The sequence below is a fragment of the Pelophylax lessonae genome (genome assembly GCF_965119305.1).
Source record: "Pelophylax lessonae genome assembly, chromosome: 8".
In the NCBI taxonomy this organism is placed as follows: Eukaryota; Metazoa; Chordata; class Amphibia; order Anura; family Ranidae; genus Pelophylax; species Pelophylax lessonae.
The window spans coordinates 25,587,089-25,602,169 of NC_138775.1; the positions used below are offsets into that span (position 1 = coordinate 25,587,089).

The window sequence follows — 15,081 nt, forward strand, 5'->3', positions numbered from 1 at the left end:
AAAGTTGTAGAAAGTCAACCATCACTGCAGCCCTCCACCAGTCGGGGCTTTATGGCAGAGTGGCCCGACGGAAGCCTCTCCTCAGTGTAAGACACATGAAAGCCCCCATGGAGTTTGCTAAAAAACACCTGAAGGACTCCAAGATGGTGAGAAATAAGATTCTCTGGTCTGATGAGACCAAAATAGAACTTTTTGGCCTTAATTCTAAGCGGTATGTGTGGAGAAAACCAGGCACTGCTCATCACCTGTCCAATACAGTCCCAACAGTGAAGCATGGTTGCGGCAGCATCATGCTGTGGGGGTGTTTTTCAGCTGCAGGGACAGGACGACTGGTTGCAATCGAGGGAAAGATGAATGCGGCCAAGTACAGGGATATCCTGGACAAAAACCTTCTCCAGAGTGCTCTGGACCTCAGACTGGGCCGAAAGTTTACCTTCCAACAAGACAATGACCCTAAGCACACAGCTAAAATAACGAAGGAGTGGCTTCACAACAACTCCGTGACTGTTCTTGAATGGCCCAGCCAGAGCCCTGACTTAAACCCAATTGAGCATCTCTGGAGAGACCTAAAAATGGCTGTCCACCAACGTTTACCATCCAACCTGACAGAACTGGAGAGGATCTGCAAGGAGGAATGGCAGAGGATCCCCAAATCCAGGTGTGAAAGACTTGTTGCATCTTTCCCAAAAAGACTCCTGGCTGTATTAGATCAAAAGGGGGCTTCTACTAAATACTGAGCAAAGGGTCTGAATACTTAGGACCATGTGATATTTCAGTTTTTCTTTTTTAATAAATCTGCAACAATGTCAACAATTCTGTGTTTTTCTGTCAGTATGGGGTGCTATGTGTACATTCATGAGGAAGAAGAATGAACTTAAATGATTTTAGCAAATGGCTGCAACATAACAAAGAGTGAAAAATTTAAGGGGGTCTGAATACTTTCCGTACCCACTGTATATATATTATGACCCTTTAAACCACTGAACCTAATATTTTAGAGGTGTCTTCACATAAAAGTATATTTTGCAGCTGTGTTAAGAATATGATGGGAACATTGCCTGTATGTGTTTGCTAGAGTTCTCCAAAATGTTCAGCTTTGTTTGAAAAGCCATTTGGTTTTCTTTTTTTTTTTTTCTCTCTCTTCAGTTATGGATGTGCAAGCTTTTGAGCGATTGCTGGGCCCCTGCATGGACATTATGAAGAGGAACATCACACATTATGAGGAGCAATTGGTGGCATTGTTTGGTTCCAGCATGGACCTTCGAGACCCAGGAAAATAGGCACCGTGTTACCTTAGTGCCTTTTTTTTTTGTTTGTTCAAGACACAGACACAAGCCTCCTGTCAAATCACCACACACAAGGGACAGAGCACCGTGGAACAGTTACTGCTGCTGTCTTGGGCATTTTTTCTTTTAATTTTTTTTTTTTTTTTTTTTAGGAAACAGAATTCAGCACTAGGGGCAAGGGTAGAAGTCTAGTTTGTGCCATTATTTTGCTGCTGAGATCCATTTATTAGACCTAAGAAAAAAAAAAAAATGTGCCTTTTAGTTTCCTCCCACTGAATTTTTCTGTTAAGAATATCATATAAGATATCAATTTCTGCTTGGCAGTGTGTTAAAGAAAACTAAAGACAATGTATTGATAGGATTGACATCTGTTAGGTATGAACCGCTTGAGTACAGCCAGCTACCGAGGGACTGGAAGTATCTTCAAAAAGTGTCAATAAAAGGTGCATAATGGGACTTGTCTGTACAAATTGTGGGCTAGTCCAGGGTAACCCCTCCTACTACCAGCGGGTTTCATTTTTTGCTAGTGTGCCGGAAGGATGGACTTTTTTCAGCTCTACTGTTAAGACACTTATTTCTTGCATCTTTTATTTTTTCCTTGGGCAGTTTTGGAGCATCTTCACTAAGGACATCATCTTCTGTCTGGCTCCAGCTCTCTGAGAGATTTTCTTTCTTGTGCTTGAGAGTCTCTAACTCTTAGCAACTGACATTTTTATTGGTCATCTTGGATGGACCCTAAAGGGTAATTCAGACTTTTGTTAATCTTCTGGGTAAACCAGCTTCGGAGTTCATTTTGCCTTTACTTCCACTTTAAGACCAAACTAACCCTAAATCTACTCTCATCCACATTCTAATCTTATCTAGCCCTGTAAAGAAAAAGATCGCTAAACCTACCTGTTCTGCAGTCACTCTGGTCTCCAGCAGTTTATGCGGTGTGCAGGGAAACACTAACCACGGCTGGGAAATGCCTGGTAAGTGACGTCACCCAAAGAGTTAACTATAGGGCTTCCGTCGGCTGACCCTCTCTTACACAGTGAAGCTGCTGCTGACAGCTCAGTGTGGTACCAGACCGGAATGGCTGCATAACAGGTAAAGGGCCATACACACTATCAGATTATTTGAAGACTTTTTCCTTCAGATTTACCTTTTCTATGTAGTGCAAGGGCCTGCCGGATTGCATACAAATTGAAAGTGTTTAGGTTTGACCTCATATTATATGGTTTTGGTAAGTTTGAAGGAAAAATTCTTCAGATAATCTTATGGTGTGTATGGCCCTTTAGTGTAGAGATTTATTTTTCTTTACAGGGCTAGATAGTTTAGGCTTAAAGCGGTAGTATCCCGCTTTTTGACACTTTTACCTACAGGTACGCCTATGAGGCTTACCTGTAGGTACAAATAATATCTCCTAAACCGGCACGGTTTAGGAGATATTTGCAGTGCATGCAGCCGCGAGCGCTCTGAAGGTCCGGGGGGACCTTCAATTATGTTTGCCGGGAGCTTGCCGGAAAATCGTGGCTCCGGCCAATCATCACGCCGGAGCCGTCTCTTCCGGCCAATCACCGCGCCGGAGCCGCCGAACCCGGAAGAGACGGCGAGGGATCATGGCAGCGCCCGCAGCGATGTCCGGGGGTCCGTGTCGGGGCTTCGTTCTAAGGTAAGTTACACATAATGGGCTAGTATGCGATGCATACTAGCTCATTATGCCTTTGTCTTGCAGGTTTTTTTTTTTTTTTTAGGGTTTACAACCGCTTTAAGCTGGATACACACTATCCAACTTTTGTGGTTGGATTTCCTTCAGATTTACCTTTTCTATGTAGTGCAAGGGCCTGCCTGATTGCATACAAATTGAAAGTGTTTAGGTTTGACCTCATATTATATGGTTTTGGTAAGTCTAAAGGAAAAAGTCTTCAGAAAATCTTAGTGTGTATGGCCCTTTAGAATGTGTCTGAGAGTAAGTTTAGAATTTAGGTTTTGCCTTGATTTCCACTTTAAAGATTGGCTTCTCCTTTCCTTGTCAAAACATACTTCACTGGTTGTGAAAGTTCTTGACTTTTCTGGCATCAGGTATTGGATTTTCAGTGCAAGGCTACCACCTGGTCTTCCTGTTCTCAGGTTTTTATCTGCCGGGTGTATGTTCAGGCCTCCCTGATGCCATCTTTAGGTGTAAGGTCATTCAAGCAGCACTTCAGCTGCAGGCATTCCCCATTTTTTTTTTCTGTTCACGTTGGGTCTGGTAACTACTATGTGCTGTATTGTCCATCCCTCAGTTTGAATGCTTTTGGATTTCCCCAAGTTGAAAGACGTTGTATGTCCTTTAAAGAAAGGGGAAGAAAATGTACCCACTGTTAGAAAAAAAAATCTAGACACCATTGAGGTCCCACCTATCTCTGGTCTTGCCATTGGTACTGCTTTCTACAAAATTGAGGCTTGCTGGTAGTATGAGGGATGATTATCCTGGGCTGGCCTGCAATTTATTTTCTGTACTCCAACCATCCTGTAGGTGACTATGTCCCCTCAATGGACTCCAAGAGAAGGAAGTACAAAAAAATCCTATTTTTAAAAGAAAAACAAAGTTTCATAACTTATCCTCATGTTTCCTCTAAATGTCACCAATTAGCCACTTTTGTGTTTCGGTTTTTTTTTGCTTTCATAGAATTTTTGTGCTATAGATTATCTTTTGACAACAAGAATGTGCAATGACTTAAAAGGACAAACGTGTTTTGTCCAGAAAGTGTTTGAAAGATTAGTCCTCTACTGAGGTTTTAATTTGTGAATTTGATGAGCTAATCCTCTCCACCGTGTAACTTTACCCAGCAATTTTTTTTTTTTAAACCACTGTTAAGTTTTTTTGTTCTTACAACTGTCCTGGAATGTTGTTTTAGGGATCTCTGGGGATGATTTACTAAAACTAGAGAGTGGCTACCATGCGCCAGATTTAACAATCAACTTCTAACTTCAGTCTGTTTTGCTTTGACAAAAAGAAAAAAAAAAAAACTGGAAGTTGATTTGTTTCTGTGCAGAGCTGCACCAGATTTGCTTTCTTTGGTTTTAGTAAATCATCCCTTGTGAATATTCAAACCTGCATCAGCGTGCGAGTCAAAAGTGTGTTTATAAGCATTGTCAAGAGGAGTTTTTGGTACGCTTGCCATCCTTTTCCTTTATCACCAGTGTATGGCCTTCATCAATGAGAGAAATGTTTGGTTTTCACTTTTTTTGTTTTGCTCTGCGATACAGCAGCAGACACTAAAATAACTCTTGATCCATTTTCTACCTGACTGAACGTAGGCTAATAAATTCCGGTTGAAAGGACCTTTGTCTGACCCTCTGGCTGCAGTGTGCAGCTTCACATGCCACGGTGACCTGCCTGCCTGCCCTGGGACTGTGGCATGGGGTTAGACTATGGCAGCTTCCTTGGTACTAAAGGACATAAGGCTCCTTTTTATAATTACCCATCTCCTAAAATTTATAAAAGCAGCCATTTTGTGAGCGAATGCCACATTCACTAGCAAATACTAGAGAATAGAAGTCATTTTTCAGGGATTTGATAGGTCAGATATTCACTCCAGTTGCAAATTGGCACCTGCACTGCTTGCACATTTTCCTACTTGGACATCTGTTCAGTATAGAGTGTCACCCACAATGCTTCGGAACTTGGGATACCGATTTAAGAACCTTTTTTAACTTACACCTATTTATACAACCTGTTAATGCCCCCCCCTCCCCCCCCCCCCTTTTTTTTTTGGGCATAATTCTTCAACGGTACCTGTTTTATCCTGCAGGAATTGCTTGGCAAGGTTAGGATTCACTGTTAGAAGCATTCCTTTTTTTTGTCACAGTTATAATAAATTGATTTTCACATAATGGAATCCCAGCATGGTGGTTTTTTTTTTTTTTTTTTTTTTTTTTCTTGCTACTACCTGGTAAATAAGGGTCAGAAAAGTTTTTTTCGTTTCCTCTCCATTTGAATGTTGTGACATGCTGCCTGGGGGCTGCAGATATGTTTTATTCTAAGTTTAGTGTGTGGCATCATGAGGCTCTACTGCACAAAATCATCTGATAATGCGAGGTTGCACATAGCTTCCAAACACGCTTTCAAGCCAGCTTTGTTGCAGCAAGTGGCAGAGACATACTTATCCAGCCAGCTTTGTTGCAGCAGGTGGCAGAGACACTCCATCAAGCCAGCTTTGTTGCAGCAAGAGGCAGAGACACTCTTATCTAGTCAGTTTTTTTTGCTGCAAGCGGCAGAGACATTTCAAGCCTGCTTTGTTGCAGCAAGTGGCAGAGACACACCAAGCCAGCTTTGTTGCAGCAAGTGGCAGAGACACACCAAGCCAGCTTTGTTGCAGCAAGTGGCAGAGACACACCAAGCCAGCTTTGTTGCAGCAAGTGGCAGAGACACACCAAGCCAGCTTTGTTGCAGCAAGTGGCAGAGACACACCAAGCCAGCTTTGTTGCAGCAAGTGGCAGAGACACACCAAGCCAGCTTTGTTGCAGCAAGTGGCAGAGACGCTCTATCCAGCCAGATTTGATGCAGCGAGAGGCAGAGACGCTCTATCCAGCCAGATTTGATGCAGCGAGAGGCAGAGGCGCTCTATCCAGCCAGATTTGATGCAGAAAGTGGCAGAGACGCTCTATCCAGCCAGATTTGATGCAGAGACACTCAACGAAATCCCTCACCTCTGACACAATGCACCTCCCACTGGAGCTTGTTCATAGAGAGAGAACCTAATTGGTTAGATTTTTATATACATAAAGCTAACCAATCACTGATTTAGCTGCAATAGTCTAAAATTTGACTGCTTTCTCGAAGTTATTGCATTTTGCACACTGACTTTGTCCAGTGACCCCATTAGAAGATACTATAATCTGCTAAAATTCTATCTAAACGACTAATGATCCAGAACATTAGTCTCAATAGTATTACGGATATCCATATTTTGTGGATTTATGGGCATTTGCATATTTGTTTTAGAGGTGATGTTTACTGTTCTTTTGCTTACAGTAAAACTATACGCAAAACTTTTTTTTTTTTTCTATTCATTTTGGAGAGTTGGGTCACCAGAACAAAGTTTCCCCATTGGAGGATTTCTCTTCTATTACTTTTCTGGGGACAACCCACAAGTTGTAATTTTTCTTTTGCTTTCAATGATTAACAGGACAAATAGGGTGAATCTGCTTACCAGGGACATGGACCACAATAAAAAGTAAAACAAGTGTTCTAATACCTCTCCATTCTATCCAAAACTAAAGAAAAAAAAGTTTTGCTTTTATACTTTAAAGTAAACTTGTACTTAGAGAACATGGTTAGGATGTTCTAAAAAGGTATTTCCCTGGCTGTGAACAGGTGGCCTTAGTACTTTCAGGCATGGACCCGAAACAAGTATGCAGTTCAGGAATTCTGACTCTATTCTGTAGCTTCACAGCCTCAGGTCACTAACCTGGAACAAGCAAATGAACAGCCTGACTACTAGTATTCTTAGGAAGTCTGCAATGGCAGGGCCTTGTATTACAAAGTACAGGTTCAAGTGTAGTGGCATTTTTGTTTTAATAAACCTTGAAAGTGTGGTTTGCTTGCTTTAAAAAAAAAAAAGTAAATTTTCGGACACAGTGAATACAAAGCTGATTTTGTCTTTTTATTTATTTATATATATACATATACATATATATATATATATATATATATATATATAAATAAAAATATGCCTGAAGTGAAGCTTTAAATGGACCTGATATTAATTTGCAGGACTACTGTTAAATGGAACACTACAAAGAGGGCCCTTGTGCAAAAACTATTGGGCCTCATGGCTAGAGTACAAGGGTGCATGAGGTGCGTTTCCCATGCAGTCACATTGATCTACGAAGAAATGGTAAAACACAAAACGACCCTAAACTGACTTTTTACCTGGTCTAATAAGCCAGCTTTGACCAATGTAACTATGTATATCCCATACCTGCCCAATACCCTTGGAAGCTTGAAATCACTGAAAAAGAAACCGCTACTCGAGTGATCTGCACTTATTTCCAGGTTTCTTGCCGTGCTGAACACAGGAGGTTGACTGCTTAACAGGAGTGCCATTAGAGAATGAATGCAAAGCCCTCTCTGGTTGAATGAACTGGGGAGGCGGGGCAATGATGTCACGCTCTCCACCTCCATCCAATTAGAGTGCTTTGCATTTTTTTTTTTTTTTTAATTCAAAGCATTTTATGACTGGCGACCATGTCAAGCAGCTGACAACCTACCTGTGCTCACAATGTAGGAGGGCAGCCTGGGACCCGAAAACAAGTTGAGATCCCTGGAGTGGTGGTGCCTACTTCAGTGATTTCCAGGACCAATGTAACTATAAAATATCCATACCTGATGGGGCAGTTTTACTAAAACTGGAGTGCTCAAATTGGTGTAGCTGTGCATTGTAGCCAATCAGATTCTAGCTTGTTCAATTAAGCTTTGACAATGAAACCTGGAAGCTGATTGGTTTCCCTGCAGAGCTGCACCAGATTTTGCACACTCCAGTTTTAAGCTGGATACACACTATCCAACTTTTGTGGTTAGATTTCCTTCAGATTTACCTTTTCTATGTAGTGCAAGGGCCTACCAGATTGCATACAAATTGAAAGTGTTTAGGTTTGACCTCATATTATATGGTTTTGGTAAGTCTAAAGGAAAAAGTCTTCAGAAAATCTTATAGTGTGTATGGCCCATTAGTAGATCAACCCCAATGCGTGGGTGGGCTCTTGGGAGTCGAAGCATCAGCACTATTTTGCTGGGAAACAAATGGTATGAATGTGAAGCTCCAAACCTGTTGATGTAGGCACATTTCTCCCAGAACTACATCTCCCTAAATCTTTCCATACACCAACGAATGATTGTATGGGTGTAAGAGGGGCAGGGATAAACACAGGGCAGGGCTGACAACACTGCCTGGGATTTCAGTGCAGCTGAGGCAGTGTGCTGTCTGTCCAAACAGGAAGTTAGGTGCACACTGGATTTCTAGCAGATCAACTAGTATTTTTCTGTATTTTTAGCATTTTTAAGGGAATATTAAAAAAAAAAAAAAACAGGAACACGTGCATGTATTGTAGAGATGTACTGAATGCTTCCTTTTATTTTGCCCTGACATACCCTTTAAAGCACTCCGCAAAGTCTAATTAGTAATCTCAGCAGCAAAGTGATCGCACAAAGCCCATCAGACTTCAGGGAATTGATATCTTCTAAACTTGTTTTTGTTTTTGAGAGAGGCGTTTTTAATCGTTTAGGTCACCAGTATCCCTGCCTACTTCTGTCCTTTTCATTTTTTAATGTCACAGCACAGTTTTCACATTTTAAAGTCTATATATATATATATATATATATATATATATATATATATATATATATATATATATATATATATATATATATAGTCGATCTTGTTAAAATACACAATTTCTGCACAGTTAAAGTAAAAAAAAATATTTTGAATGTCACCTTACATTCTTTTCCCTTCTTCCAATAGAATTTGTGATTTTTTTTTTTTGTTAGCCTTGTATGTAAACCAGTTTTGCCAAAATATAATTTTTTTTTAACTGATTTTTATTTCCATTCTACAATGTCATCTAGTTCCAGTTTTCACTTCAGAGATCCTCGCAGTGCTGTGCTGTTTTTATGCTGCAAGGTTTTTCCTGTGGTGCTGGCGTAGTCTCATCAGTCATCCTTTTTATTCCTTGAGGCCTTCCTTTTGGTTATTAAGGATTATTTTACGCTACAGGGCTATATTCCGGAACGCCTGAGATGTCCCCTCGATCTCTCGCAATCCCGCTAAACACTAAAAAAAAAAAGAAAAAAAAGAGATAAAATGCGTGTTCGTTGAAACTGCACTATTGTATTTTTATGACTTTTTTTTTTTTTTTTTGCTTATACCAACACAAAAATGTATTTCTGCCTGAAAGAAGCTACCTCAGGGTGTTAAGTGCTTTGCAGATTGCCACAGTTCTTTCACTTGTGATGAAAATGCTTCGTGTTTAATGTGTTTTTTTTTTTTTTTTATAACTTTTTACTGTGATTGCTTTAAAATGTACTTGTCTCCTACACAGGGGTGGCAGTGACATCCTGCAAATAAGGATCCTGATGGGTTCTTGCTTGCCTCAGTTGGGACATCTCTGCAGAGCTAGTTTCAGATCAATGTGTATCTCTGACACTTTAAAGCAGGGGTCTTTAGTGCCGGTTCACACTTATGCGATGCGGGAAGGCTGCGAATTCGCAGCCTGTTCCCGCATCGCAAACGCACCCCTGGCAGTTCACACTGCCAAATGCGATATGCTGGGGGTGTCAATGAAATGTTAACGACACCCCCAGTTTGATCGCATATCGCAGTGCGATCATTACAGTTCGCACAGGATCATATCGCACAAGTAGGAACCACTGTACGATCTGATCCTGATGTGGCTGAAAAAAAGGGTCCTGTGCTTCTTTGCTGCGGGTGCTTTGCGAATTTAGTCATACAAAGTGTATGGCTAAACTCGCACCGCACAGCCGATCGCATGTAATGGAGGAGCAGTGCGCTCCGACATTACATGCGATCGCCGCAGCCGCACATATGTGAACCGGCACTCAAACTACAGCCTTCCAGTTGTTCAGGAACTACAATTCCCATCATGCCTAGTCATGTCTGTGAATGTCAGTTTTGCAATGCCTCGTGAAATGTGTAGTTCCGCAACAGGTGGAGGGCTGTAGTTTGAGGATCCCTGCTTTAAAGCATGGGTGCTCAACCTATGGCCCTCCAGATTTTCCGTAACTGTACCTCTTAGCCCTGCAATGCCTCATGGGACTTGTACCTCTCAAGATTTCAGTGCCTCATAGGTCTTGTAGTTGTGCAACAGCTGGAGGGCCACAGGTTGAGCACCCATGCTTTAAAGCAGCCTTTTTCAACCAGGGTGCCTTCAGGTCTCTTCAGGGGTACCTTGGCAAAATGCCTAAAAATTGCCCAAAAAAATTGTATACAAGCCAGAGGGTTTTAGTTACACAAAGCCAAAGGTTTTCATTGTGCACTATTACAACCTTCCAGCTGCCTGCGTCCTAACAACCAATGATGTCGGTTGACAAGGAGGCTGTCAGACCCCTGCACAACATCCTTTTTTTGTCCCTGCCCTGCCCCTCTCCATAAGCACTGGGGTCACACATAACTGAGTGAGAAAGAGAAACTGAGAGAGAAGAATACTAGTCAGTATATTTGCTTTGGAAGAATAAATCACTTCTAATGTCGGGATCCTATGTGTTTGGATGTTGCTGCATTATGTAAAACTATTTGAATAGGTTTTTACATTTTAAAATGGGGTGCCTCGAGACTGTGGATAATTTAAAAGGGTGCCTTGACTGAAAAAAGGTTGAGAAACACTGCTTTAAAGGATAAGTTCACCTTTGGGGGGATTATAAACACACATATTGCAGAAAACATTTTGCATTTATTTTTTCCCCTCAAAGAGGATGCAAAGCATTGCACCCTTGATCAGTGGATCTTGTGTGTAGGAAATCAAATGTGCATTTTTTTCCCCCAAGGAGCCTGCAAAGCATTGCCCCCATGGATCTCTGGTGCAATGTCGGGCTCCTGCAATCATTTCCCCCTGTTTTCTTGCCCGTACCCATGTACAGGATTTCTGTTGGAAAGCTGGAGGAAGTGTCGGTGAACTACAAGGGCGCTTATCAGGCGAATTGGGAGGTGCTGGAGCATGTTACACCCTAAATACAGGTGTAATCTGCTCCAAAAGGTGAACTTGGCCTTTAAAGCTGATTGCTGGGATAAAAAAAAATATTGTCTTAACACGAGGCTAATTCTTGACTCTAAGGCTGGACACACACTATCCAACTTTTATGGTTAGATTTCCTTCAGATTTACCTTTTCTATGCAGTGCAAGGGCCGGCCAGATTGCATACAAATTTAAAGCGTTTAGGTTTGACCTCATATTATATGGTTTTGGTAAGTCTAAAGGAAAAAGTCTTCAGAAAATCTTATAGTGTGTATGTCCCATTAGTGTGCTTTGTGTATTTCTTCCAGATCTGTGCAGTAATCCAGTGTGAGACTTCTGTAATAAAGACTGCTCACTGCTGCTACCTCTTCTTGTGCAGCTTGACTGGTCTTGTCTCCCCCCACTTGTGGTTTCTACAGAGACTAGTGGGTGGAGCCTGATGAATCCCTCCCACCGCTCTCCTCAGGCTATGTATATCAGTGATGATATCCCTGCTTCTTTTAAGTTATTATCCGGGTTTTCAAAGGCATTTGATGTACACAATGTGGATTTATATCCTTTGTGACTTTTGAGGAATAGACGTTAATGCATTTTTGCCCTGAGTTCAGCTTTAAAATGTAAACCCAAAAACTTAGTATATTGCAGCATACTGGTCCTTGGATGAGGTGACTAAATTCATTTTATTTTTTCCAGGCTGCTTTCCTATTATTTTGACCTGATAATCCTTCCAATGACACACTTTTGTGTCTTGTGTATGGTCTCATTGATTCACTATCTATGGAGGGAGCAATGGTGTCAGGCTGAACAAACATGTCTACTTCTGTTCATTTTCATTACATTGTGGATTGATGGGATTAGTAGATTATTAGATTATGCAGTAGAAAGATGTTTGTTTTCTTTACTGTGCATGTAGTGACAAGGGCACTGCATTTCTGGAAGGATCAACAGGTATTTTCTCTCCTAGCTGAAAAGTAGCCTGAAAAAGAAAAAGCAATGCAGCAGCCACCACATCGAAGGACTGGTAAGCTTCAACAAGGGACATGCATGTCTCTTGTTGAACAAGAGCTGCTTCAGAGAGGTTGGATAATTGCTGCCCACATCTCTAGATGGAAATTTCTGAAGCCAATGATCAGGCTGGTTTCCTCCTGAGTGGACTTTAGAGCACCTATACCAATATATGTATCAAAAGGATCCCATGAAAGAAGCCACTCTCCAATCTGTCATATACTCTGGTTCTGGAGCAAATTCAAATTTTTGCTCATTGCTGAGATCATTTTGTAGGTATGCTGAAAATGTGTAAATGAAGCTTTGTATGCAAAGTGCATACCTTGCTTTGTCTGTGCGGATGGCATGTCTTTTAATTGTATATAAACCCAAAATCCATTTGCCCGCAAAACTTACAAAAAAAAAAAAATGTGTATGCACACAATTGTGTATGCGTAAGTTTTTTTGCACTGAAAGCAAATATATATATATATATATATAAGAAAAATCCGGAAAGTATTCACAGCACTTCAATTTTTCCACATTTTGTTATGTTCCAGCCTTATCCCAAAACTGATTACATTCATATTTTTCTCTACAAACAATACCCCATAATGACAATGTGAAAGAAGTTTGTTTTTAATACATTTTCAAAGATTTCATACAAAAAAATCCCATGTACATAAGTATTCAGTGTTTGCCATGACACTCAAAATTGAGCTCAGGTGCATCCTGTTTCCACTGATCATCTTTGAGATGTTTCTATAAGTTGATTGTGGAGTCCCCCTGTGGTAATCTCAGTTGATTAGACATGATTTGGAAAGGCACACACTTGTCTATATAAGGTCTTACAGTTAACAGGGCTTCTGAGAGCTAAAACCAAGCCATGAAGTCCAAGGAATTGTCTGTAGACCTCTGAGACCGGATTGTATGGAGGTACAGATCTGGGGAAGGGTACAGAAAAACTTCTGCAGCATTGAAGGTCCCAATGAGCACAGGGGCCTCCATCACCTGTAAATGGGAAGTTTAGAACCACCAGGACTCTTGGTAGAGTGGGCTGCCCTGCCAAACTAAATGTTTGGGGTAGAAAGGCCTTAGTCAGGGAGATGGCCAAGAACCTGATGGTCACTCTGTGACAGAGCTCCAGCGTTTCTCTATGGAGAGAGGAGAACCTTCCTGAAGAACAACCATCTCTGCAGAACTCCACCAATCAGGCCTGTATGGTAGAGTAAATTAAAAAAGAATAGCGCACACATACAAAAGAAAAGGCTATCAAATATGGAGACAATCCATAAATAAAAATGGGGATTTGGTCCCACCATATGGCCATATCATGCTCAAGCCCACCACTACGTCAAAGTATGGTAGAGTGGCCAGACGGAAGCCGCTCCTCAGTAAAAGGCACATGACAGCCCGCCTGGAGTTTGCCAAAAGGCACCTGAAGAACTCTTAGACCATGAGAAACAATATTCTCTGCTCTGATGAAACAAAGATTGAGTTTTTTGGCCTGAATGGCAAGTGTCCTGTTTGGAGGAAACCAGGCACTGCTCATCACTTGGCCAATACCATCCCAACAGTGAGGCATGGTGGTGGCAGCATCATGCTGTGGGGATATTTTTCAGCAGCAAGAACTGGGAGACTAGTCAGGATTGAGGGAAAGATGAATGCAGCAATATACAGACAGAATTGATGAAAACCTGCTCCAGAGCCCTCTGGACCTCAGACTGAGGCGAAGGTTCACATTCTAATAGGACAACGACCCTAAGCACACAGCCAAGATAACAAAGTGGCGGCTACAGGACAACTCTGTGAATGTCCTTGAGTGTCCCAGCCAGAGCCCAGACTTGAAACTGATTGAATATCTCTGGAGAGATCTGAAAATCGCTGTGCACCGACGCTCCCCATCCAATCTGATGGAGCTTGGGAGGTCCTGCAAAGAAGAGTGGGAGAAACTGCAACTTCTTTCATGGTGTCATTATGGGTTATTGTTTTGTTTAGACATATTGGACTAGGTGGGACTTTGAATGAGACCCAAGCTGGTGTTGCCCGGCGTCTCCATCCCTATAACAAAAAACAAAATGAGGTTGAAGGATTGTAAGAGGTGCATGAAAGTCAGCCAGCCCCCAGTCTGATGTACTCACCCTCCAGTCTGTCACAAACCAAATAAAACCTGTCTCTTGGTACAAAGAATAGGGCTTTAGTTGACACACATTTGCAAACGCATGTGAAAGCTGCAGAGCCACTTCACGGCACCCTGTTAAATCTGCAGTCCTACACTCTTAATTTAGTGTCCTCACACTGGAGGCACATGGCCGCTAATGGGTGGATGGGGGAACAGGTGAGAGGGAGACAGCCCAACGTCCCCCAACCCATCCACGACTGGCTGTTGTCTCAAAGACTCAAATAATTAGGTTATAACCATGGTGCAAACTGGAAAAGACCAGCTGAGAAGCATTACACCTCCATCCCCTTGGTGGATGCAGTATATAGATAGGAAGGGATTTTATGTATGGGGCATGGCCTGTAAAGCACACTGCCTTTGAAATCCCTAATTTCCTCTTTGGGACTTTATGTGAGACAAGCAGGTCATGCTATTGGTCTCCATCCCTGTATACGGAAAACACTAAGGTCAAATCAAAACTGCATCCACCAAAAACGCACGAAAATCGCACGGTGGGACCTTAAATGAGGCACCAAGCTGTAAGCAAGGCGTCTCCATCCCTGGTTGGAGTACATCAGACTGGGGGCTGGCTGACTTTCATGCACCTCTTACAATCCTTCAACCTCATTTTGTTTTTTGGGTTATTGTTTTGTAAAATTTTGAGGAAAATATTAAATTTAATCCATTTTTGGAATAAGGCTGTAACATAACAATGTGGAGAAAGTGAAGTGCTGTGAATACTTTAGAATATAATTTATTTTTTGTGTGCTGATGAATATTCCACTAAACGCATTTTGCACATTTCATTGTGTCTCTATCTTCAGTACATTCTGAAGACATAGCTCTGTCCCTATGCTGTTCATTTTCCAGACCTAGCTGTGTCTCTGCTCAGTGCATCATGCAAAGGGTAACTCCACATTTACGGAAAAA

The 15,081-nt window shown here is 41.7% G+C and overlaps 1 protein-coding gene across 1 annotated transcript in view; it reads left to right on the forward strand.

The window, feature by feature from the left end:
* The window catches only part of PRKAR2A (protein kinase cAMP-dependent type II regulatory subunit alpha), a 136,277-nt gene extending 134,755 nt beyond the window's left edge, over positions 1-1,522 (forward strand). The window contains exon 11 of the mRNA XM_082265192.1: positions 1,147-1,522. Within this exon, the coding sequence (XP_082121318.1) occupies positions 1,147-1,280 (134 nt within the window). The 3' untranslated portion in view covers positions 1,281-1,522. The remainder of the gene's footprint in view (positions 1-1,146) is intronic.
* The last annotated feature ends 13,559 nt before the right edge of the window (positions 1,523-15,081 follow it).